This window comes from Nycticebus coucang, chromosome 4 (assembly GCF_027406575.1).
Source record: "Nycticebus coucang isolate mNycCou1 chromosome 4, mNycCou1.pri, whole genome shotgun sequence".
Lineage (NCBI taxonomy): Eukaryota > Metazoa > Chordata > Mammalia > Primates > Lorisidae > Nycticebus > Nycticebus coucang.
In genome coordinates this window covers 110882309-110908267 of record NC_069783.1, presented here as the reverse complement: position 1 = coordinate 110908267, position 25959 = coordinate 110882309, and the positions used below count along the sequence as shown (strand labels likewise).

The following is a 25959-nucleotide window of genomic DNA, read 5'->3' as shown; positions in this document are numbered from 1 at the left end:
CAACCCGGTCTTCATTACTTGGCCCCTCGGTTTGCAACTTTCCCAGCAATCTTTCTCTTCTTGGTTTTAGTCTTTTTTGATGATTGTCGCCTGAATCCATCATTTCGTTAAGGAGTGCAAAATGATTTTCTAGTTATCTCATTCAAGCCGTAGTTTTACAAAGGAACTTTCCTTCCCAATTTTGTGGCTCTGAAATACAGTTCCTTCAGGAAGGGCAGGAGAGATAGATGCTTGAACGAGCTGATGCCCAGTATGGCCAATTTGGGGTACTACCATTGTAATAAATTCAGAAAGATTTTTATATACATATATATACATTACACACACACACACGTATATATTTCATGTTTTCCAGTCAGTTGCAGCCACTATTCTTGCTGAGGCTCTTGCAAGTTTTACAGACGTGGGTTGCTTTGCACAGTAAAGTTAAAAATAAAAATTATCTAAAAATTCATTGTTAAAAAACGGTGAAAAGCCCTACCAGGTCGGAGTAGGCTTCCGGGAGGACGAAGCGCCCACGGGCCCGCCCCGCTGCCCAGGTTGGTGGCGGGGCCTGGTGCTGGGGGCGTGGCTCGGCGTGGGCAGGGCTGTCGCGCCTTTGCGCGCGGGGCGGGGCAGGTGGCGCAGCGGCGGCGGCGGCGGCGGCGGGGGCAGCAGCGGCGGCAGCAGCGGCGGCGGGCAAAGGCTCGGCGTGCGACCCTGGTGCGCGCCAACGCTGTCCCTGCCGGAGTCCGAGGCGGCCCCGCGCGCGGCCCTCTACCCGCACCGCTACTCCGCACCCCACTGGCCGGGCATGGGCGCGCGCTTCTCACCGGGGCCCCGGGCCCGGGCCGGGCTTCTGCCGCTGCCGCTGTTGCTGCTACTGCTGCTGCTTGGGCTGCTGGCCCCGGGCGCGCTGGGGGCGCGGGGCCGCAGCGGCACGGAGAAGAACAGCTATCGCCGCACGGTCAACACCTTCTCGCAGAGCGTCAGCAGCCTGTTTGGAGAGGACAACGTGCGCGCCGCTCAGAAGGTGGGCGCCAGGCCCGTGCCCGCGGTCACCTTGTCCTGGGCACCGCGCACTTGGCGCCTGGGACCGGCCTGGGTTGAGCACGGCCTGGGGGCTGCCGGCCCTCCCCGGGCTTGGGATGAGGGTGGCCCTGGCTGGGGGGGAGGGGAGGGCGCAGGGCCTCGGGGAGCACTCTCCAGCGCGCCGCACTTCTCCTTGGACCTTGCCCCTGAGGGCACTGTGGGAGCCTCCTGCGGCTGTGCTGACACCCGCCGTGCCTCTCATTCATTCATTCACCACGTTTGAATGGGCACCTACTGTGAGCCAGGCGGCGTGCCGGCTGCCTAGGGGGCGCCCTGGCTGCCGACGCTCGCCTCCCGGTCCCCAAGCTGCTGCGCTCTTCCCAGCACCCCCGGATTTGTCCTAGCCTTGCTACCCGACCCACTCCCTCTAGCCCCTTGGGCCCTCCTCCTTCTGCTTCGAAAATACTTAGGGTTGTTTCTACCCTACACGAGAAGGAAGGGAGCAATGCGATCTGCTCTATTGCTGTGGTAGTCAGAGCACCTACTATGTGAGGGGCCTTTCACTTGGAGCTTTTTGTTTGTTTTGGGGCAGTCTACGAGCCTGCAGCCCCCAGGGAATGGTGTTGAGCTTTAGAAGGAGCGCGGGGAGTTTTCTCCTTCCTGCTTCGCCCTCTGGAGCTGGGTGGAACAGGTGCACCATTCTGGGCCAGAATCTCACCCCAAGCTCCTGAGAAAGAGGAAGTTAATTAGGGGGGACAGCTGCACGTGGTCGTGTCATTCCCTTGCTGTTCACCCTGTTAATTTCTCTCTTTGCTGCTAGCTCTGGGGTTTGGGGTGGAGAAAAGCTTGAGTTCACCCTGGAGCTCTACCATGTACAAGCTGAATGGCTTTAGGCAAGTGGCTTCACTTCTTTGGGCCTCAGTCCTTTATCTGTCAAATGGAGATGGTAATGATACTCCCTTCCTTATGAGTTTGTAATTTTTTTTTTTTTGAGACAGAGCCTCAAGCTGTTGCCCTGGGTAGAGTGCTGTGGCATCATAACTCACAGCAACCTCAAACTCCTGGGCTTAAGCGAGTCTTCTGTCTCCGCCTCCCAAGTAGCTGGAACTACAGGCGCATGCCACAATGCCCGGCTATTTTTTGGTTGCAGCCATCATTGTTGTTTGGCCGGCCCGGGCTGGATTCGAACCCACCAGCTCAGGTGTATGTGGCTGGCGCCTTAGCTGCTTGAGCCACAGGTGCCGAGCCATGAGTTTGTAATTATTAATAGTAGGTACCTTCCTGGCCCAGAATCATAGCTAAAAAATTAGTGTCTGTTGCTGTTGTTATTTTCTGCCTAGGGTACAAATCAACTTTGCTTAGCCATGCTGGGGGACTTACAGGGTTAAAAAAAAAGTTTCCTGGTCCTTGAGATGGAGGCAGAATAAAAGAACATAAAGAAATTGGTGGGTGGTGCCTGTGGCTCAGTGAGTAGGGCGCCAGCCCCATATACCAAGGGTGACAGGTTCAAACCCAACCCCGGCTGAACTGCAACCAAAAAATAGCCGGGTGTTGTGGCGGGCGCCTGTAGTCCCAGCTGCTCGGGAGGCTGAGGCAGGAGAATCGCGGAAGCCCAAGAGCTAGAGGTTGCTGTGAGTCCTGTGACATCATGGTACTCTACTGAAGGGGATAAAGTGAGACTCTGTCTCTACAAAAAAAAAGAAGTTGGTTTAGTGGTGGTGGAGGGAGAGGGGAGCTAAATATCTGACTGCCAAAAGGTTGCCTTGAGTCCACCTGGGCATTAAGGGTGTGAAGAAAGGGAGTCTGCATGCACCTTCCTCTTGCTGCCATGCCTGAGCCATCGGAAGGCAGAAATCATTTGCAAAAAGAAGTCTGTCTTTGTCTCCCAGGGTAAGCACGAGGAACCTCGTGGTTCAGGTGGTGGTGGTTTCATGGTACAACCTGAGGTTAACAAACATGAACTACTAAATGGATATCTAGGGATTTTTACCTCTGGGTTGGTATTAATAAGAGAAAATCTGAGAATCTAGGGGTCAGAGCTCTTTCTGGGGTAAACCAGAGTCTGTGCTTTCAAAAGAGATGGTGATAATTAGTAACTTATGTTATTTAATGCTTAACATGTGCCAGACGCTTTTGTAGATAAAGCTCATTGAATACTCAGAGTAACCCTATGAGGTAGGTACTGTTACTGTTTCCATTTTATAGATGAGGAAACTGAGGCACAGAGTGGTACAGTGGCTGGCCTCAGCTCAGACTGAGTGGCAGAGCTGGGATTTGACCCCAGGCAGAGTGGGTGAGGATCCCATGTTTATACTTTCCATGGGTTATCTAGCTTCATGGTCCCTTCTCTGTTCCCCTAGTTGGTGCAGCATCTGGAACGAACTGACCTGACTTATTTCCTGTCAAGTGTAGCCCAGACCAGCCAGACTTGAGGATATTGTTTTGTTAATTTTAATTAAAGGAAAACTGGGTCTGCTAGCAAGTGTAGTTTTCAGCATGCCTGAGTTTACTAATTAGAGCCAGGCCTGCTTTGTGGGTTGTGAAGTTTGATGGTATTTTTAAAAGAACACCCCATATTCTAATCTGGGACTTGTCTGAAATAAACCAGTGACCTTTCTGGTTAGAGCAGTGGTTCTCAACCTTCCTAATGTCGCGGCCTTTAATACATTTCCTGTGGGTCACAGCCCACAGGTTGAGAACCACTGAGTTAGAGCATGGCGCCTACTGTCCAACAGACCCGAATTTGAATCCAAGCTCAGCTTCCCACTCTGTGACTCAGGTCAGTTGTTTTACCTCCCTGTGTCTCATTTGTGCAGAAGAGATAAAGGTGGCAGGTTGGGTTGTACATTACCAACCACCGAATAAGCATTTAGTAAACAGTAGAATACTTATATACAAAAGGGGTTGGTCTACTAGAAGCGTGATAGACCCATTCATTTAAAAATTATTGTTTTTTTCAGAAGCAATAGAGCAATTGTTTATTGAAGATAGATAGGGAATAGAGGATACATAGGAAGTCTTCCAATACAATGGAAGGGGTCCCAAACGCATTGCCCCATTTAAAAATTATTAAGCAATTGGGTGGTGCCTGTGGCTCAAAGGAGTGGGGCGCTGGCCCCATATGCTGGAGGTGGCGGGTTCAAACTCAGCCCTGGCCAAAAAAAAAAAACTGCAAAAAAAAAATTGTTAAGCAACTTACACACGAGTGTTCATAACAACCTTTTTTATAATAGCCAAAAAGTGGAAATGTCCCAAATGGCTATCCACTGATGAAAGGATAAACAAAATGTGGTCTATCTGTATAGTGGAATATGATGCAGCCATAAAAAGGAATGAAGTGTGGTGGTGCCTGTGGCTCAAGGGGTAGGGCGCTGGCCCCATATGCCAGAGGTGGTAGGTTCAAACCCAGCCCTGGCCAAAAACTGCAAAAAAAAAAGGAATGAAGTGCTGGTATGTGCTGCAACATGGATGAACCTTGGGGAAAAATGAAAAAAGCCGGACACAAAAGGCCACATGTTACATGTGGAAGGAAGTCAAATGTCCAGAATAAGAAGATTCATAGGGATGGAAAGCAGCTTGGTGGTTGCTGGGGGCTGGAGTGAAGGGCCAATGGGGAATTACTGGTTAATTGATGTAGGGTGTCTTTTTGGGGTGATGAAAAAGTTGGGAATTAGATAGTGATGATGGTTATACAACCTTGTCAAGTCGTTAATGCCACTGGGTTGTACACTTTCAAGGGGTCAACTTTATGCAATGTGTATTTTATCATAATTAAAAAATATTAAGCACCTACTGGATGTGGAGTACAAGCCTACAGCAAAGGATTCCACTCAGAGCTTTCATGGCGGGGTGGCAGTGAGGGGACGTCATATATAAGTGGAAAGTAAGTAAAACAAGGTTATTTCAGGACGATAGTGCTGTGATGAAAGTAAAGCCAGGTGAAGTAATCATACTGGCGGACTCAGGATGTCACTGACACTGTTCTAAGAGAGGTTCTATTATTAATATAATCACCCCTATTTTGCAGATAAGGAAATGGAGGCATAGAAAAATGGCGTCTCTTGCCCACAGTTGAGCTGATCAGCGTTGGGGAGCTGGCAGCATCCACACTTGACCTCTGCAGAGTTGCAAGTAACTGGAATGGAACGGCCAGGGAAGTGGGCTGGCCTTGAGTGAGAAGGAGCTGGCCAGGGGAAGGCCATTGCAGGTCTTTTGCCACAATCAATTTTAGAATATTTTCATCACCCCAGAAAGAAACTCTGTATCTATTAGCAGACATTCCCTGTCTTTCCTCAGCCCCTATCTTCAGCACGAGGCCACCGCCAGTCTACCTTCTATCTTCATGGATTTGCCTCTTCCGGATACTTCATGTAAATGGAATCACATGATGTGGTCCTTAGTGACTGGCTTCTTTTGCTTAACATCATGTCTTCAGGGTTTAGCCACGTCATAGCATGTATCAGAACTTTGGTCTTTTGTGGCTTTTTATTTATCCCACTATCAATTGGTGGACATTTGGGCTGTTGCCCTGCTGTCTCTTATGAATAATACTGCTGGGAATAGCCATGTACAAATTTTGGTGTGAACATATGTTTTCAGTACTTGGGGGGTATATATACCTAGGAGTGCATATTGCTTGGTTATATTGGAACTTTTTGTTTAACTTTTTGCGGAACCACCAGACTGTTTTCCCAGGCTGATGCACCATTTTCCATTCCCACCAGCAACATGGGAGAGTTAATAGTTTCTCTACATCCTCGTCAATACTTTACTGTTTGTCTGCCCTTTTGATTGTAGTCATACTATTGGAGGCTAAGTGGCATCACTGGTTTTGGCAGACTAGTCTTTGGAAATGTCCTGCGGTGTGTATTATCTGATCGTTTCCTTAGGGCTGGACTCTGGAGAAACAGTCCTGACAAAGATACCTTCAGGTGGGGGTGGTCTTGCTGTGTCAGCCCATCGGGGGCTTGTGTCATCCTGCTTGTGCTATCAGTTGATGCTGAGCTCCATCTCTGGGGTGAGGCTGGGCAGACCCTCCCCAGCCATGCCTTTTCCCATTTGTGATTCACACATCCTCTATCTGTATGTTCCAGTGTTTTCGGTTCATCTGACCTTTGCATTGTTGTGTGTTCTTCAGATGCTTGCAAAACCTCTCAAGTGCAGAAATCTCTTGCTCCCTGTCTGGTTTGCTCGTGGAAGCACCTTTGCCCTTACCGTATGATGTTCCTTAGGGCTAGTGTGTGCTGGAGGTAATGGGGTTCAGGAGAGATTAGAGTGCAGGAAGGCTGTTGCCACCTAAAACCTTGGTTTTGAGTGTCTGAGCCAAGCTGCAAAAGAGCTGATAAAATCCCAGGCCTGGGTGATCTTGTTCCCTCCCACAGTGATGGCTGACCCTCATTCCTCTGAGGCCACAAGCCCCCGGAGTTTGTTATTCTGACCTCCCTCACCTTGCCCTCTAGTTATATATTCTGAAAGTTGTCCAACACATACATACAAAGATAGGGAGAAGAATAGAGTGAACTCCCATATCTAACTCCCAGGTCTTCTGTGTATCAACCTCTGCCACTCTGGTTACTTTTGTCCCCTCATGAGGACTCTTTTTTAGCCTGGAATGATATTTTCAAGCTAATCAGAGATATACTAGTTCATCCTTGAACATTTCATTCTACATCTTTAACAAATGCAGATTGTATAAACATCAGCACCACAATACCATTGTCACAGCTCATAGCAGTTCCTTGATACCTAACCCACGCCCACTTTCTGATTTCCCTGACTCAAAATATCTTTTTACAAAGTCGCTTTGTTTGAATTGGGATCTGAGCAAAGTCTACACGTTATTTAATTGATACAGCTTTTAAGTCTCTTTCTTCAAAAATGAACATTTAAAAAGTTCCAGAACAGTTTTAGATGTACAAAAAAATCATGACCTCATTTTAAGTCAATCATCTCTGTAAAGACTCTCCCCAAATACAGTTTTAGGGCCTGTTCTTAAAGCTTCCGTATCTCCATCCACACAAAGTAGGTCAGGGTGTCATGCAGAACAGTGGCCAAAGCAAGCAGGACCAGCCCTGCGGGGGACAGAGTGTGTTCTCCATCTGTGTGGTGGGGGTGGGGTGAGAAAGAACCTCTGGCCTGGAACTTTCTTCTTAGCAGTGCCAGGAGCTGCTCCAGCATGCCTGTTCCTCAGGTACGGCAGGTTTCACAGCATCTGCTTGTGGACTTGTGTTACGTGGGATGTGACTGCTAGGTATATCCTGGGCCTACCCTGACTTGCCAGGCACCTGCTCTGCGCTGTGCACCATGCTGGGGTCATCCCAGATTCTGATATTGAATCCTTTCTTTGTCCCATTTTGCAGCAGAGAAAACAGAGAGGTTCAACAGCACAAGTAATGTCTGTTCCTCCCAAAATAACTGTTCTTAGGGCTCCCGTAAGAACCTTTTCCATACACCCTTTCTAGGGCAGTGGGTGCCATTTAAAGGCCTGCTATTCTTTTCTCAGGAAGCCTTTTCCCCCCTTCATTTGAACAAGTTATAAAAATCACTACACATTGACAAATGGGTACAAGTCACAAATACTTTTCTTTTCTTTCTTTTTTTTTTTTTTGAGAGAGGATCTCTGTCGCCCTAGGTAGAGTGCTGTGCTGTCGTCATAGCTCACAGCAACTTCAAACTCTTGGGCTCAAGTGATCCTCCTGCCTCAGCTTCTTGAGTACCTGAGACTACAGGCGCCCACCACAGCATCCAGCTATTTTTAGTAGAGACGGGGTCTCACTCTTGCTCAGGCTGGTCTAAAACTCTTGAGCTCAAGGGGTCCTCCTGCCTTAGCCTCTCAGAGTGCTAGGATTGCCATAGAGACATAAAATGGATTAGTGGGGGCCTGGGGTACAGGAGGAGGGCATAGGAGTGACCCCTCATGGGCACAAGGTTCCTTTAGGGGCAATGAAAATGGTTCAAAGTTAGATTGCGGTGATGGTTATATACCCTGTGAATATTCTATTTTTGAAAATTTATTTATTTATTTATTTATGTTTTGAGAGAGAGAGTCTCACTTTATTGTCCTTGGTAGAGTGCTATGTCATCATAGCTCACAGCAACCTCAAACTTTTGGGCTCAGGCTATTGTTTAGAGATGGGGCCTCGCTCTTGCTTAGGTTGGTCTCAAACTCCTGAGCTCAGGCGATCCACCCCTCAAAAGAGCTAGGATTACAGGCGTGAGCCACCGCGTCCAGCCCCTGTGAATATTCTACAACCACTGACTTGTAGACTTAGGGATATAAACTTGATGGTATGTAAATTATATATCAATTAAACTCTTTAAAAAAGAGAATCATAACTAAACCAATACCAGTGTACTTTGGGTGAGTTTATGTTCTCAGGGACTCCACAGCCCTTGGGTGCTCCCTCCCACTGTCACGTGTGTCCAGGCTGTGGCTTGCTTCTGCTCTCCTGTTACCAACTCTGTGTCTATCTCTGAGCAATAAATCAATTTGTTACGAATTTTTCAACCTTTTATAAAAATATGCACTGCATGCATTCTGTAATTCATTTGTTTCTTTAATTATTTTTTGTAGCAACTGGGTCTCACTTTGTTGCCCTGGCTGCTCTTGAACTCCTGGCCTCAAGTGATCCTCCTGCCTTGCCTCTCAGAGTGCTGCTGTTACAGGCATCACTAGTAACAGGCATCATTTAGTCCCCACTGGGACTGACTTCTGTAATCTATTTCTTTACCCAAGATTATTTTTTGATGTTTCTCTGTGTTGCTGGATCTAAATGTGGTTGGTCTGGTTTTATTGCTGTGGCATCGCATTCCATTCTATGAGGAGACCATTATCTTATGTGTCTCTTGCATTGTTAATGCACGTTTTTGTATGTGCCGTGTCCAGTGGCACTCTGAATAAATACGTGCATGTCTTTCCTTGGATCATAGTCCCCAACCTGAAGTGTATGTCAGCGTCCCCAGGAAAGCTGTGAAAACACAGATCCCTTAGCCCCAGCCCTGGAATGTCTGATGTAGTGGCTTTAGGGTGGGGCCCAGGAATCTGCATTTCTGGCAAGCTCTGGCTGGTCCAGAGAACACACTCTGAGAAACACTGATCCCAGACATGTACCATGAGGTAGCATTTCTGGAAGTGCTTTCTCCTCTTGGGTAGGATTCTGGTTCATGCTGGAGAATTGCAGTTCTCTTCTCCCAGGTCCTCCCACCCACCTGCCCCTCCCACAAAGAGACAGGCAGTCCCTTCCCCCCTTTTCTGACTCATGTGCTTCCTTCTGACATTCACCATGTGTCTTTATTTTTAATGTAAACTCTTCCTTCATTTTTTTTTGTAATAGTTCCATTGAGGTAAAATTCACATACTGTACAATTCACCCATTTATTTATTCTTTTTTTTTTCTTATTGAGACAAGGTCTCACCGTGTGCCCTTGGTAGAGTGCAGTGGTGTCACAGCTCCCAGCAACTTCAGACTCTTGGGCTCAAGTGATTCTCTTGCCTCAGCCTCCCCAGTAGCTGTGACTACAGGTACCTGCCACAATGGCCGACTTTTTTTTTTTTCGTAGAGACGGGGGGTCTCACTCTGGCTCAGGTTGGTCTCGAACTCCTGAACTCAAGGCAATCCACCCACCTTGGCCTCCCAGAGTGCTAGGATTATAGGAATGAACCACCACGCCCAGCGCCATTGACCAATTTATAGTGTGCAGAGCATTTGTTTTTAGTATATTCACAGATATATGTAAGCATCACCACAGTTTTAGGACCTTCTCATCACCGCAGAAAAGAAATCCTGTACCCTTTGGCTGTCCCTCCCCATACCTCTCTAGCCCTGGCAACCCCTAATTCTGTTACTATGGATTTGCCCATTCTGGATATTTCATATAATATGTGGTCATGTTTTCTGTGTTCACTCATGTTGTTGCATGAATCGGTACTTCCTTTTTACAGCCAAATACCATCCTACGGTAAGAACAGACCACCTTCTGTTTACCCACCCATCAGCTGGTGTCCACGTGGTCTATAGATGTGCAAATGCTTGAGTGCTTGCACCTATGCCATTTCTTAATGCTAAAGGGTGAGTGTCCTTATAGGACACTGATAGCAGTTTTAAACGTGATAGTTTTGAACATTTACCATGTGCAGAAAGGATTTACACACGAATGTCCCATGTATTGCTCATAATAACCAGATGAGGCAAGTGCTGTTATCCCCATTTGCTAGTGGATCCCTGAAGCCCCACAGGGCTTATAGGTATATATACTATGCCTCTGGCCACCCAGCTAGTAAGAGGCAGACCTGGGATTTGAACCCTAGCAATGGACCACCTCATGCTTTCTTAGCCTTGATGCTAGCTCAGAGGTTGCCGTTACCCTCTGCTCTCCTGGTCACTGATTCAACCCTGCTCCTCCTGTCTTTTCTGTCTTAGAGGAATGATCCAGCCAAGATAACAGATTTAAAATACCATAGCTGGGCGGCACCTGTGGCTCAGTGGGTAGGGTACCGGCCCCATATACCAAGGGTGGTGGGTTCGAACCCAGCCCCAGCCAAACTGCAACAAAAAAATAGGGTGACGAAGTAAGACTGTCTCTAAAAAATAAAAATAAAAATACGTGTATTTGGTTCCTTGCCACAGCACCGTCTCTGATAGCAAAGATTGGAAACAACCTGGGTGTCCATCAGCAGGGGTTGGCTGCAGGTGCAACTGTCTTTGAAAAAGAATGTTGCATCTCTGTATGGTCTGAGTTTGAGTAAATTGCCAAGATAGAGCATTGCATGGGAGAAACTGGCAGTTGTACATACGCGTTGCCACTGTAGGAGAAAAAAAATCTATGCCATTATTTGCCTGGCATGTCTAGGAAGGATACACAAATGAGTGGTAATGGTGCTGCCTTCAGAAGGGGCCTCAGGTTGTGGTGAAATGAGATGGAAGGCTTTCCCTTTACTGCTTTATAGTATATGTATGTACTGTCGCTTTTTTTTTTTTTTTTTTGTGGAGACAGAGTCTCACTTTACCACCCTCAGTAAAGTCACAGGACTCACAGCAACCTCCAGCTCTTGGGCTTAAGTGATTCTCTTGCCTCAGCCTCCTGAGTAGCTGGGACTACAGACACCCGCCACAACGGCTGGCTATTTTTTGTTGTTGTTGTTGTTGTTGCAGTTTGACTGGGGCTGGGTTTGAACCTGCCACCCTCGGTATATGGGGCCGGCGCCCTACTCACTGAGCCACAGGTGCTGCCCTATATACTATCACTTATAAAAAAAAAATTTCCCTAGCCCTGTGGTTCTCCAGAATCACCTGGAAAGCTGACGAAGACCTCAGAGGCCCAGGGTCCTAAACACGGATAGAGCATGGGGTTTTGTCATTACCAACTTTCTAGGAGACCTTGACTTGCTGGAGTTGGAGTCACTGTTGTCACTCTGCATAGCTGCCGCCCTGTAGCACCCAACCTCCTGAGGGCCCAGGTTGGGGGCAAAAATTCACACTCTTTCAATGGCAAAAGACTTATATGATTTGAAAGAGAAACCAGAGAACACCCACTGTTTAAAAATGAGAAGCCTGGCCAGAGTTGGTGGCTCACATCTGTAATCTTAGCACTCTGGATGTGGAAGTGGGTGGATCACCTGAGCTCAGGAGTTTGAGACCAGCCTGAGCAAGAGCAAGACCCCATCTGTACTAAAATTAGAAAAACTAGCCAAGTGTTGTGCCAGATGCCTATAGTCCCACCTACTTGGGAGGCTGAGAGAAGAGGATCACTTGAGGCCAAGCATTTGAGTTTGCTATCAACAGTGACAACAGGGTAACCTACGCAGGGCAACAGAATGAGACCCTTTTAAAAATAAGAATAGAACAAAAAATGAGCCTGGCAGAGGAGAGGAGAGCCCCTGACCGAAGAGGGAACAGAAAGATGACAGGAGACATGGCAAGTGGAGTGCCGAATTCTGGCTCCCGTAGATGCCGCCAGCCTGGGTAAGGGAGGGGCTGGGCTTTGCTCTTTCACTGAGTGGTTGGATCGCCAGGCTCCAGCTAGTCCCCCATGCTAGTAGACAACTCTTGGGACATTCATTGTCAGCTTGATCTATTTCCCTGTACACGTATACACTCTCAAACTCACGGTTGGCTGCTGGACTAGTTGAGGATGACAGTGGAGGGCTGCGCAATTCCATAATGACCATTTGCTTACTTTTGCAGTTCTTGACCAGGCTGACCGAGAGATTCGTACTGGGAGTGGATATGTTCATGGAGACATTGTGGAAGGTTTGGACAGAGCTCCTGGATGTTCTTGGACTTGATGGTAGGTATGGGGATGGCATTCATGTAAGGTGCCCTTTTATTCCATTAGCTCTCAAAGCGTGGAACTCACGGTAGATGGTATGTGAGAAGGTGTCAGGGGCAGGGCAGTGAGGATGTGTATGCATGAACATTATTTATTATATTTTAATAGTTGCATATATAAGCGGCCTGTCAAAGTGGGGATTTTTCAGATGCTGTCTATCCATCTTTATTTATTCATTTATTTTAAATCCCCTTATCGTCTAACCAGAGGCTATTTAGGGTATGGTACCAGTGACCAGTGCCAACTTCTCTGCCCCTCAGCAATCCTCATGGGCCAGAGGTTAGTGCTCTGGTTTATGGGAATCTGTGAAAGAGGCTACTGTAGTTCTGTAGGCAGAAGGGGATTTCATGAAGAACCAAGTCACACATCCATCAGAAACGCTAAAGGAGTGATGTGTGTTGCGTGGTGCCTATGGTTCAAGGGAGTAGGGCGCCGGCCCCATGTGCTAGAGGTGGCAGGTTCAGGCCCAGCCCCCGGCTGGAAATTGTAAAAAAAAGAAAAAAAAAAGGAGTGATGTGTGGCTCCAGAAACTGCCAAAAGGGCCTGCCAGGCTTACTGCTGTTGGAACTGTTGAGTTCAAGGTCACCAAAGGTGAGGCAATTAGTTGAGAAGCTACTGACACTGCCTCAGAGACTAGATTTTGCACACTGCTGAAGGGACACCTGCTGTTTCTGAAACTGGGTTAGTCGGGCGGCCCCTGTGGTTCAGTGAGCAGGGCGCCGGCCCCATATACCGAGGGTGGCGGGTTCAAACCCAGCCCTGGCCAAACTGCAACAAAAAAATAGCCGGGCGTTGTGGTGCGCGCCTGTAGTCCCAGCTACTCGGGAGGCTGAGGCAAGAGAATCGCCTAAGCCCAGGAGTTGGAGGTTGCTGTGAGCTGTGTGACGCCACGGCACTCTACCGAGGGCAATAAAGTGAAACTCTGTCTCTACAAAAAAAAAAAAAAAAAAAGAAACTGGGTTAGTCAATAGCTCCATTTCCCTCACTTTTCAAAGTTGCTGGGTCAGGGGAACAATTACAGGGCAGATCCTAATTTCCGTCTAGTCTTTAGCTACAAGGAAGTTGGGGTAATGTAGTTCCAGAAGCCCGGCTAGAAGGGGTGGCAGTGGGTGTTGCATGGGCTGCTGGCCTGCCCTGCCCACTGCAGTGGGTGAGAATTGCCAGGCCCCCGGCTTTTGTTGGTTGGCGGGGAGAAATGTAGTACAGTTTGATGGTGCAGTCCAGGTCACACATTCTAGCATGGAAGAGAGTACTGGTGGGGCACAATCCTGCCCTTTTCACACCTCTGGGAAGGGCCTCATATTGGTTCTGCAGATGTCGAGGCAAAGGCAGTGAGATGGAGCCTTGAGGTAGCAATGGCCCTGGGAACTGAGTGGAGTGCCCTGGTCTGGGTCTACAGCCTGTGGCGCTTCCTCCACCCCCTACTCCTTCCAGGGTGGCTCTGCCCTCCTCCTGTCTGCAATGATGAGGGCTTGGTGTCCCATCTAGGTGCGATGGGATCTAAGCTGGGCAGAGTGCCTACATTGTGCCAACTTTTATGTCTGGAGGTGACTTTGTCCTTTATAGCCTTCAATTCTTTAGTGGCTTCCCTCATTGCCAGGATGAAACCATGCCCTGAGGTGCATCAGGTAAGCAGGAGTCTCCCAGAAGCCCCTGGCCCGCTGTTCTCCTTCCATCCTCAGGGTCTAGGGCACTGTCTCCACCTGGGGCCTGTCCAGAATAGGTCCCAAGCTGGGCAGTCTCTTGGGCCAGGCTGCAGCCTTCTTAACCAGGAAGTCTTCAGTACCTACTGGTGTCGCAGTCCCCAAGACCACCTCCAGGTTCACTGGTTTGCTAGGAAGATTTGCAGGACTCAACATGGGGCCCTGCTGACAGCTGAGATTTGTGACAGTGAAAGGACACAGAGCAGCGTCAGTAAAGGGAAGTGCTCATGGGGCAAGGTCCAGGGGAGACCAGACTCAAGCTTCCAGAGTTGTCTTCCCAGGGGGTTGCTCAAGATGCTCTTTGTTCTTCCAGCAACGAGTTGTGATGACCCACATGAAACGTTGTGTACCAGGGAAGGCCTTTAGAGATATAGGGCTCAGGGTTGTTATGTGTGTTTGTGTGTGGCGGGGAGCAGGGGTGGGGGGTGGTAGGGTGGGGGCTGGCCACATACTCACCCCTTGCCTGATAATGTGTCACAGTTCTAGAACAACAGGTGTTCCTCATGAGCTATTATTGTGTAAACAACCTCAGCTGGTCTCTACTCCTGGCACAAAGAGGCCCTTTGTTACTGAAAGTGGGGGGCCATGGGTTTTGCTGCTTAGTCTGTCATCATGGGGGTTGAATTGGGCCCCCCAAGAAGATGAATTCAAATCCTGACCCTGGGACCTGTGTATGAGCTCTGATTTGGGAATAAGGTCTGTGCAGGTGTGGTGAAGTTAAATGACATCATCTTGCATCAAGTGGACCATAAATCTAGCAACTGATGTCCTTGTAAGTGGGAAATTTGGACACGGAAACATGAAGGGAGAAGATGGCTGCATTAAGACAGAGACAGAGTTTGGAATGACTCAGCCACCAGAAGCTGGAAGAGGCAGGAGGGGTCCTGTCTAGAATCTCAGAGGGAACAAGGCCCTGCTGAGACCTTGATTCCAGCTGCTGAGTTTGTGGTGGTTTGTTGTGGCAGCCATGGGACACAGATATAACCCTGTTACATGAGGAATCTCTCAGAATCTCCTGCTGGTCCTTGACACCCCAGTTTGCAGATAGGAGATGGGGGCTTACAGTTGAACCCGCTGGTCTTGGTGAGACACACTGGTTTATACCTGTTGTGGTCTCCCCAAGCCCCTCAGAGCCATCTCCGGCCTTGGTTCACTGAGTTCAACCTCTAAGAGGTCTTAGACCCACTCAGAGCTCTGCAGTGCTCAGGCAGAAAATTGAGGCAACCATCTGAGAGGATGTCAGGCAGCCCACAGTCCCCCAGGGCCACTGACAGCCCCTCCTGGGACTTGGCTGAGTCAAGCATTACTCGGATAAGGCAAGGGTGTGCAATCTTGCAAGCATCCACACCTACCCCCTGTGCAGATTATTAAACTCTGGGCATTCCCATCCCTACCAGTGAACCTGGAGAAACAAACCTGATTGCAGGAAGTTGCATGTGGCTTGGAATGGGTAACTAAGGAGTAGGAACAGCCTTCTAATCACGTGGGAGAAGATGGGAAGAGAGGCCTTCTGCTGCCAGCTGGAAATGCTTGCATTTTAATGGGGGTAGCTGACACCTTCTGGAGGTGAAACAGACTCACTTCCATGTTGGGGTTTTATTCGATGTGTGAGTGTCAAAGCATCTGACGGCCTTTGGAATTTATGTCGTATGCTTAGAAGTTTGAGTGTGCAGCCGGGCACAGTGGCTCACACCTGTAATCCTAGCTTCTGGGAGGCTGAGGCAGGTGGATCTCTTGAACTCACGAGTTTGAGACCAGCCTAAGCAAGAGTGAGACCCCGTCTCTACTAAAAATGAAAAACTGAGGCAAGAGGATCACTTGAGCCTAAGAGTTTGAGGTTGCTGTGAGCTATGACACTATGGCACTCTACCAAGGGTGACAAAGTGAAACTCTGTCTCAAAAAAGCAAACAAAAAAAAAGAAGTTTGATTGTGCAAAATGCTTTACTGGAAATTGAATACCAGAATATCCTTCTTCAGAATTTTTTAGAGTGCTGCTTAAAATGGAGACTTCTTAGCTCAGAGCAGTCCAATAGAGAATTCATAGGTAATATTAAATTTTCTGGTAGCCATATTATAAAAGTAAAAATAAACTGGTGAAATAAATTTTAATAAGATATTTTGGAGTTAACCTAATGTATTCAAAGTATTATTATCTCAACTTGTAGTCAATATAAAAATTATTATATATTTTTTGAGACAGAGTTTCACTGTTGCCCCAGGCTAGAGTCCAGTGTGTTGGCTTAGCTCACAGCAACTTCACACTTCTACGCTCAAGTGATCCTCCTGCCTCAGCCTCCCAAGTAGCTGGGACTACAAGTGCCCAGTACACCAACTGGCTAATTTTTTCTATATTTAGTAGAGACAGGATCTTACTTTGCTCAGGATGGTCTCAAACTCCTGAGCTCAAGAGATCCTCCCACCTCAGCCATTCAAAATGCTAGGATTACAGGTTTGAACCACCGCACCCAGCCTATAAAAATTATTCTTGAAGTGTCTTACATTTTTGGGGGGCACTAGTACTTGGACATTCACACTTAAAGCACACTTGTTTCAGAATTGTCACATATTGAGTGCTCAGTACATGATGGGCAGCACAGCCTTAGTCCCTCTTCTGTTTCTGCTGGCACAAAAGACTTTCCTAGGAAATAGAGCACTTGTCCAAGAGTTAGGAGGATGGATTTAAGTCTCACATTTTCATCAAGGTGCTCACTGCCTCCGAAGCCTGCAAGGCCACTTACAACAAAATAGAGAAAATAATCCTGCATGATGCGTCTGTGCAGGGCAGGGATTGTGTGGCTCTGGAAACCAGACCCCCTGGATGCAAACCTCAGCTCTGCCCTGTCCTAGCAGTGGGACCCTGGGCCAACAGGGAAACAGTGTGGGAAGCAGTGTCTGCCTCATCAGCAGGAGGAATGAGTGATAATGTGTACAGAAGGCTCAGATAGCACCTGGCCCACGGTCAATACTCAATAAATACTTGGTGGCTTATGAAGGGGTCTTGCTCCAAAATCTATGTCATCGTGTAATTCTGGGACCTGCCTGGTCTCCATCCTCCATTCTGAGGGCCGTGCATCTGTCTGCACCCAGAGCTGGCTTCCCCTACTGCACTAGTGAGGACTTTATAGGTCTGCAGTGACGTGAACCTGCCCCAAGCTGAGAGAAAGGGCTGCCACCAAAATATAGGAGTGTAAATGTATCTCTCCAACATTCATGTGGTGAGGTCCCAACCTCAAATATCTCAGAATGTAACCTCATTTGGAGACAGGGTCGTTAGAGATTTGATTAATTATGAGGAGGTCATGCTGGAGTAAAGTGGGTCTCAAACCCACTGGAGCCCTTATAAAAAGGGCACATATACACGGAGAAGGCCATGTGAAGACAGGCAGAGTTCAGAGTGGTGTCTCTATAAGCCAGGGGACATCAGGGGTTGCCAACAGCCACTGGAAGCTGAAGGGAGGCCTGGAACTGAGTCACCCTTGCCAGCCTCAAAAAGAGCCAACCCCACAGATATGTTGAGCTCAGGCTTCTGGCTGTGGAGTCTACGATCAAGGCACTGGCAGATTCAGTGTCTGAGGGTCCTTTACTTGTAGGTGAAACTTCTTGCTGTGTCTTCACATGGTGAAAAGGCTTTCTGGGGCCTCTTTTATAAGGGTACTAATCCTATTCCTGGGGGGGGGTGTCCCACCCTTATGAACTAATCATTTCCCAAAGGCTCTACCTCTTAAGATCATTATTTGAGGGGTGAGAATTTCAATATATAAGTGAGGTTTTGGGGGACATTCAGACCATAGTACCCATAATGGGTTCAGTTATTTGAAAATGAATAAAAGCAATGTTTAAAATTTATTAACTAATTAAAAATTAGTTTCTAGTACAGTAGAATAGGTAGAACCCACATAAACAAAAGCCCTTGGGGGTCTTCAGTACTATTTAAGAGTGTAAGCAGGATCCTGAGACCAAAAGGTTTGGGAAACACTGGTTTAGTCTCCTGTTGGCCTGGGTTAGGCATGAACATCAACTCCAAAGTCAAGATCACGTGTAGTCAAGATGCGTAGAGGCCAGGCACGTGGCTTATGCCTGTAATCCTAGTACTGTGGGAGGCTGAGGCAAGGAAGTTACTTAAGCTCATGAGTGAGTGTGAGACCAGCCTGAGCAAGACTGAGACCCTGTCTCTACTAAAAATGAAAAACTGAGACGAGGATCTCTTGAGCCCAGGAGTTTGAGGTTGCTGTGAGCTACAATGTCTTGGTACTCTACCCAGAGTGACAGAGTGAAACTCTATCTCAAAAAAAAAAGAAAGAAAGAAAGAAAAAAGATACTTAGGAAGGAAGGCACAGACTGGCACCCTGGCTGTTGGGGAGTCCTGGTGACCCTGCACCTTCAGTCCTAAAGAAAACTTCTATTTACGAGGTCAGGCCTCCAACACTGTGGCCAGCTGTGCAGGACAATGTCATCACTGTAGGCCTTTGAAATGCTCATGCTATGGACACGGCTGGAGACCTAAGGAGTCCCAGGCTCGTGTCTTCTGTCTAGGGTTTGCTCTGGCTCCAAGTCATTGTATTACACATGTATCCTTCACCCTACTTCTCTTTCTTTCTCCTAAGGCATAGAGTTAGTTGTGTCTAAACCAGTGGACCTCAGAGCATGACCCTCGTAGCAGCCATAGCAGCATAACCTACCAGTGTGTAAGAGATGGCCCTGCTGAATCAGATGTCCTGAGGCTGGGGCCTGTTTTTTCAAGTTCTCCAAAAGATTCCAATGCACACTCGAGTCTGAGAACTGCTTGTATTAAATGCACTTAGGATAGAACTCTCCTTAAATTTGTTTAACGGTATCATGAGGGAACAAACAGTTCCAGAAGGTGGGACCTTCTGTAAGAAAACTAATCTGGGAAAACTAGACTTCAGAATGTCAGTGTCATGGGACTCTTCCTGATTAAAGGAGACTAGGGCTCTGGCACCTGCAGTTCACAAACCCTCACTGGATCTTGGTTGAGGTGGGAAGGGAATAGCTGTATTCCTGGATATCTGGGAGATTAGAATATTATGGAATTATTGACATTCTTAGGTGTGATGATAGTTAACATGATTTTGAGGTGAACTAATGTTTTTATTCTTAAAAGATGCATGATGAAATATGATGTGTGTGTCTTTCAATGATTTAAACCAAAAAAAGAAAAACTATGTAAATAAGAGAAAAAGCAAAATATGGCAAATTTAATGGTTGTTAAACCTTGGTGGTTTTGATGGGAATATTTACTGTTCTTTCAACTTTTCTATATGAATTTCCCTTAAGTTGGGCACACAGAAGATGCCACCCCTCCATTTCACCCCCTTCTTTAGAGAGAACACCACGTGTGTACTGCTTAGGATTAGGTTTGGCTATAACAGGGATCCAAAGTAACAATGGCTTAAACCAGATGGGTGCTTATTTCTATTTAATGTAAAAATTCACAGGGAGGTCCCTAAGCAGGTATGATGGCTCTGAGGCCTGTTGCATTCCGGGCTGAAGCACTTTCTATTTAATGCTATCCCATAAGAGACTGCCCTGTCCTCATGGCTCAGTATGGCTGCTCCAGCGTCAATCATTGCATCTGCATTCCACCAGGCTAAAGAAGAGTTAAAGGGCACTGCTTTTAGGGATAAGTCCCTGTGACGTTACTGCAGATTATCTCTTCTTAGTCAAAGCTTAATTTTGTAGCTGCAGGGGAGGATGAGAAATGCCTTCCCAGGTAGCTCTGTGTGTGCAGCCTGAAATGGTGCGTTTATTACTATGGAAATTGAATTTGTTAAACAGTTATCATGTAGGTTCTACTCTACTATGAGAGGTGTTTTTATTTTCTTCGTTTTTCTTTTTTTATGAGACAGAATCTCACTCTGTTGCCTAGGTAGAGTGCAGTGGCGCCAGCCTAGCTCATAGCAACCTCAAACTCCTGGGTTCATGTTATCTTCCTTCCTTAGCCCGCCTGAGTGGCTGAGACTATAGGTGCCTGCCATAACACCTGGCTAATTTTTCTATTTTTTTAGTAGAGATATGGGGTCTTACTAAGGCTGGTCTCGAACTCCTGAGCTCAAGGGATTCTCCTGCCTTGGCCTTGTAGAGTGCTAGGATTACAGGTGCAGGATGCTAGGATTCTAGGATTATATGTGCAGCCCCTGCGCACAGCTATGAGAGATTTTTTTTTTTTTTTCTTTTTTGGAGACAGAGCCTCAAGCTGTCGCCCTGGGTAAAATGCCAGGGCATCACAGCTCACAGCAAACTCCAACTCCTGGGCTTAAGTGATTCTCTTGCCTCAGCCTCTGAAGTAGCTTGGACTATAGGCATCTGCTATAATGCCTGGTTATTTTTTTTTGGTTGTAGTTGTCGTTGTTTGGCAGGCCTGGGCTGGATTCGAACCCGCCACCTCTGGTGTATGCAGCTGGTACCTTTAGCCACTTGAGCTACAGGCGCCAAGCCTTTTTTTTTTTTGCAGTTTCAGGCTGGGGCTGGTTTGAACCCACTACCTCTAGCATATGGGGCCGGTGCCCGACTCCTTTGAGCCACAAGCGCCGCCCTATGAGAGGTGTTTTAAACTCTCCATATGGCAGGTTTCTCAAAGGGGTGCCCTGTGTCTTCTCACAGGGCTTACTGTGCATATTAAGGGAATAACTTACTTCAGTTCTTTGAGTTGTTACAAAGGCCTCGCGAGCCCAGCAGGTGAGCTTAGCTACTTAACTCTGTGTAACCAGCCCTGTTCTTCTTTTCTCTTCTGCAGTCTCCAACCTGTCACAGTATTTCAGCCCAGCCTCAGTAGCCAGCAGCCCGGCCCGCGCCCTCCTGTTGGTTGGTGTTGTCCTCCTGGCTTACTGGTTCTTGTCGCTGACTCTAGGCTTCACCTTTAGCATCCTGCACTTGGTGTTCGGCCGCTTCTTCTGGATTGTGCGGGTTGTCCTGTTTTCCATGTCCTGCGTGTACATCCTGCACAAGTACGAGGGGGAGCCTGAGAACGCTGTGCTGCCACTGTGCTTCGTGGTGGCCGTCTACTTCATGACCGGGCCCATGGGCTTCTACTGGCGCAGCAACCCCAGCAACCCCAATGTGGAGGAGAAGCTGGAACACCTGGAAAACCAGGTCAGACTGCTTAACATCCGCCTCAATAGGGTGCTAGAGAGCCTCGACCGCTCCAAAGACAAGTGACGGTTAGCCAACCGGCAGGGCCTACCTTTACCAGTGTGCTCTCCCGGAAGACAGCAAAAGAGGAGAAAACAAACAAACAAAAAAGCAAAAGCAAAACCACCAAATCCCAAACAATCTTAATAAACATTACTGAGCAAGAAAGTGACTCTTTGTGAGGGTGTTTCCAAAACCGTCCGGCAGCCCTTAGGACCAACGTCCCAAGAAGAATGAAAAAGTCATTGATGTAGAACTATACACCGAGTGTCATTAGTGGGGAAAAAATATTTTTTAAACAAAGGATATAACCATATTTAGCTGTACAGGAAGAGAAATTTATCTGTGCAAAGAGCATAAAGTTAATTTTTTCAGGCATTTAAATACATCTTTTGTAAGGTTTTTTAATAAAGGCAGATCGAGTCAAGTTTATTAAAACTTTAACATTTGGGGGAAGAATATGCTAATTTGACATTTTTGAAAAGTTTAAATGCAAGCGTTGGTTTTTGCAGCTTATGAATTGGTGGATGAGGTCTGTGTGCAGTTATTGTCATGTTCCAAAACTGTGAGCTTTATGTTATTTTTTGGGTTAATGTTGACTTAGGGAATGTTATTCCTTCTTAGTGTGGACAGTTGGGCTACAGATGAAGTTCAATCTCTTGTGTCTTAGTGACCCCTGCTGGCCCCTCCATCAGCTATATTTCTAAATGAAGAAATCATTATTTCTAGAGTACCCGAGATTTTTTTCTCCCTCTGTACTTTCATATATTTGATGTTAATATTTTGAAAAGCAAAATGCAAGGAAAGGTAAAGAAATGTCTACCTGAGTGAGCAGTGATGATCACTCAAGAATCTATTTCATGTCCCACTTCTGCTGTTTGCCAGGTAGGCCTATATAAAAAAGCTACACCCTTGGGGATTTTTTCTTTTTCTTTGTTTCATTTTGTTTCTGGTGGACTCAGGACCTTGGAAGGAAAACAGTAGCTAATAACATTTTCAATTGTTCTCAGGAACAATAAGCAGTAATACACGAGCCTTGGGACAGATCTAAATTGTTTTCCCTGAAGTTTTTACAATACCTGTGTTAGGTGCTTTTTGTCTAAAATTTGTTAATCCTCATTTTAGGTGGTCCCTAGAGGTGGCGAGTGGTACACAAGGGTGGACAGCTGTGGGGGCCCTGGACAAGGAACTTCAGAAGGCTGTGGTCAGGGCTGGTGGAAATGCCCCTTTGCCAGGACCCGTTAAGAAAGGAAGCCCAGTGATTGCAGGATGTGGCTTTAAAGACCACCGGGGATCAAGGTGTCTCCAGAGACCCCTGTTAGATTTGCTAGAACCAGGATGTTACGGTCCAGGTCTCAGTTTCAGGAAGACTTAGCTGTCTACCAAGTCTTGTGCAGAATTTCTGCAAAGTTTTATTTTCGGTTGCAAGTGTCTGGGAAACAGGTACAGATGGTTTTGTGGATGTGAAACTTCTATTCTTAAGGCGCACATCCTGGGACCTAAACTTTGCTCACTTCCTGAAACATACCCGTTCTCTGGTATTTACCTGAATAGGTCTTTATCAAGGGCATGGGAAAATATGATTTCCAGATTGAAACCATTCCAGTTTTGTCATTTCATACCTACAGATGCATCTATGTTAGCACAGGGTATAAATAACTTGGGGAGGTCACCATTGGCCTCTTTTGTGCATTTGGCTATACCATGTTCAGGTACGAAAACATAGCCTTGCTTTTTTTGGCCGGGGGAGACTGGTGTTCTGTGCACAAAGCCAATGATCGCAGTCCTTGCCTGGGTTCCCCTGTTGTTTGCAGTCATTGTAAACACTCAGGATGCCCGAGTGTTGTCTTAACTGTCACTGGGCTGGGTCGAGTGTCTACACTGCATTCCACCTCCTGCCCTCATACCTGACACAGGAAGGGCATCGTGCTCTATTGAGATCTGGAAGGATAATTATTTTAACGTCTAGTAAACTGAGGGAGGTACGTGTCATCTGGGTGCTGATGGATTTGGACCTCAAACATCAATTGAAAATGCTGTAAAAATATGCCCCATTTTTTTTACAGTTTGGTTAAGTGTAGACCTAAAGCCGATTTTATAGTTTGATAACCCTCAAGTGAATGATGTCTTCATTTTTCACAAAAGAACCTACAGTTAGTTACTGAGTGTCACTTCAGGGAAGAACATTATTTGAAATTCCAATGGAAATCCTAGATGCTAGTTTTGAAAAAGTCTTGGTTTTTAATGCATAAATTTCACTTCCGTGGGCATATTCTTAACTCCAAGTAGTTGGAGACTTTTCTTTCTCCATTCCATGGAAGCCTGTAGGGTATTCAGCCTCCCCCGACCCTCTTTTTTCTCTTTTGTATGTGGAAAAATGTATTTTTGTACCCTATCTCATACCTTGAAGAGAAAACTTTTTTATATCTTCAGGGCTGTAGAGTAGATTAGTGCAACACTTCACTGAGTGTGATATAAAAACACTGAGAGGCAAACTGTGGATCTGTTAGGATTAAGACTTCATTTTTTTCTTACTATCTTAAAGTTTATCAGTGTTAATTTCCCAGTGCTTCAGTATGACAGTAAATACTTGCTTTACTGAGAACAGAAAATAATCTAGAAAAGAAAAAAGATCATTCATCTCCAAATGCTGGGATTGTGTGGGTGTTAGGGCCATGTTTGACACTCTAGCCAAGATGCTTTCGTGGAGCAGAAGCCTTCCCTAAGTAGACTTTCTGATACCAGTCAGTGTTACCTGCCTTGGGGTTTCTTTTCTTCAGGTTTTAGCTACCATGTTGTTTCAGGTAACAAAGCACAGCAACAGAATTCCTTGAAAGCTGACCCTTGTGCCTGGGTCTTCATTCATAAAGTGGAAGTGAATATAACCAAAAAGTGTTTAAGACAGTTGCCCTGGAAACAAGCACAGCAGGCCACAGCCTGTCTCACCCAGGGGTCAGGAAGCAGAGAGGTCAGAGAACTAACTGGGACTATGTCTGTAGGACTGTGGCGGTGGGAAATAACTGAATAGGCTGCCCTTTGGGTCCTAAGTACAAACATGCAAGGTGGGGGAAGATTATAACATAATTTTCACATGCCTAAAAGGGCTGCTCTGCAAGGAAGATGTAAACAACTTAGCTTGCCCATCTGGCCCTGTGATTTAGCAGACATATGGAGTGGTTAAGAATAATAGGTGTCAGACGGCCAATACCAAACCCAAAGGCATTGTTAGTACAACTTACCACTAGTAGGAATCCTGAATCACCTCATTTCCACAATTTCCGCAGTCCCTGCTACCCCTCACGATGCTTTTGATAAATGACATCTGCCTTACTGGTTGACACCTGGTAACGTCTCCCCGTTGCTGACTTAATCCAAAAGCCTGTTCTTGCCATCAACTGGCATTAGAAGGAATTCTTAAGGCTCCTAAGGTGTCAGCTGCCTCACTCCCAACATTTTTTTTAAACGATGTATAACCTTCTGCAAAACTTTTATGGTCATTTGAATAGTTGGACTTCTGCTCCTCACCTGTGCTTAACAGAATTATATATATTTTGTAGGATCTAATGCAGTACCCTTAAAATTTGTATTGGATAGCCATCAATATGATGTACAGTATCAGGCATAAACAAACTTTATTCAGCATATTGAATTCTGTGTTTGGCTCTTCTTGATATGTAAGAGATGCAGGGTACCAGTTTTTCTCTTGTGGTGGCATAAAAAGTTGATTGTCATTTGCATCCTCTGCTGAAAACCTGTGGCAGCTCATGGTATTATTGACCATATGTCCTAACGTCTTTTTGCAGATTTAAAGGTTTTATTGTAGCGTCAACTTAATAATCCGCATGTGTGTTAAGTCTCTGAATACCGTGTAATTCACTTGATTTCTTGTGATGGTGATGGTGATTATTAGCACACACTTAAAATCCAGCAAAGCAATTATTTCCCTCTTCTTAACTGGAAATCATATTTGTGAGGTGTGGTACCCACTCTCTACAGTGTATTCATGATTCCACTCATACTTTGTGTATCTGGTTATAAATTTTATATAGTATTTAATTTGACTCAATATAAATTCATATGATTTGAATATAATGGTGTGTGTGTGTGTGTGTGTGTGTGTGTGCACTTTAGTTCCATGAGCCTTAGGAAGCTGATTCTACAAATATCTTATTTAGACATAAATGTATTAGGCTTATTATTATTTTTTTTTGGCAGAGCGATATATACATTCCTTTTATTTATTAAATCACTGGCTTTGGTGTTATGTAGAGATATTTGTAGATCTCAGAACAGAATTAAAATATTGTGAAAATTATAGCTTAATAAATGTGTATTGTAATTTTGTTGTACAGACTTTTAAAATGTATTTCATCACTTCTAGCTAAACATTTATGGAGTTTCCCCCCATTTTTCCCCCTTACCTTTTTCCCTTTCTCTTTTGTAAAGCATTTCCCCAATTCTGGCATGGAAGAGTGATTCTATGATTCTATTCTGTAATCTGGGAAGAGTCACAAAACCTTGAATTTAGGAGTTCAGTTGGTATAGGGTTGCCAAACAAAATACAGGACACCTGGTTAAATTTGAATTTCTGATGAAAAACACAACTCAACTCTCTTTTAGTATATGCCGCGTGAGTTATTAGAAACTAAAATTTATCCATGTGTCCTGTGCTTCTATTTGCTAAATTGGGCAACACTAACAGGGTAATGTAGTTGATGTTCACCCCTCCACCCATCCCTGAACCCGTGCTTTCTTAGGTGCTGAAAA

The 25959-nt window shown here is 46.2% G+C and overlaps 1 protein-coding gene across 2 annotated transcripts; it reads left to right on the top strand.

Moving 5' to 3' along the window:
- The first annotated feature begins 613 nt into the window (after positions 1-613).
- BRI3BP (BRI3 binding protein) lies at positions 614-25572 on the top strand. 2 transcript variants are annotated; one of them, XM_053589012.1, is made up of 3 exons: positions 614-1012; positions 12195-12297; positions 20912-25572. In XM_053589012.1, exons 1-3 carry the CDS (start codon positions 794-796, stop codon positions 21217-21219), a joined length of 630 nt encoding a protein of 209 aa, XP_053444987.1. In that variant the 5' UTR covers positions 614-793; the 3' UTR covers positions 21220-25572. The 2 variants fall into 2 exon arrangements, with proteins under 2 accessions (XP_053444987.1, XP_053444986.1); XM_053589011.1 differs by having other exon boundaries at positions 615-1012; positions 20798-25572.
- The last annotated feature ends 387 nt before the right edge of the window (positions 25573-25959 follow it).

Excerpts from the sequence above, each read along its gene's own strand:
- BRI3BP (XM_053589011.1), top strand. The coding sequence starts at position 794 with ATGGGCGCGCGCTTCTCACCGGGGCCCCGGGCCCGGGCCGGGCTTCTG. Across the intron at positions 1,013-12,194 it reads ACGTGCGCGCCGCTCAGAAG|TTCTTGACCAGGCTGACCGA; the intron begins GTGGGCGCCAGG and ends TTACTTTTGCAG. Across the intron at positions 12,298-20,797 it reads GGATGTTCTTGGACTTGATG|TCTCCAACCTGTCACAGTAT; the intron begins GTAGGTATGGGG and ends TCTCTTCTGCAG.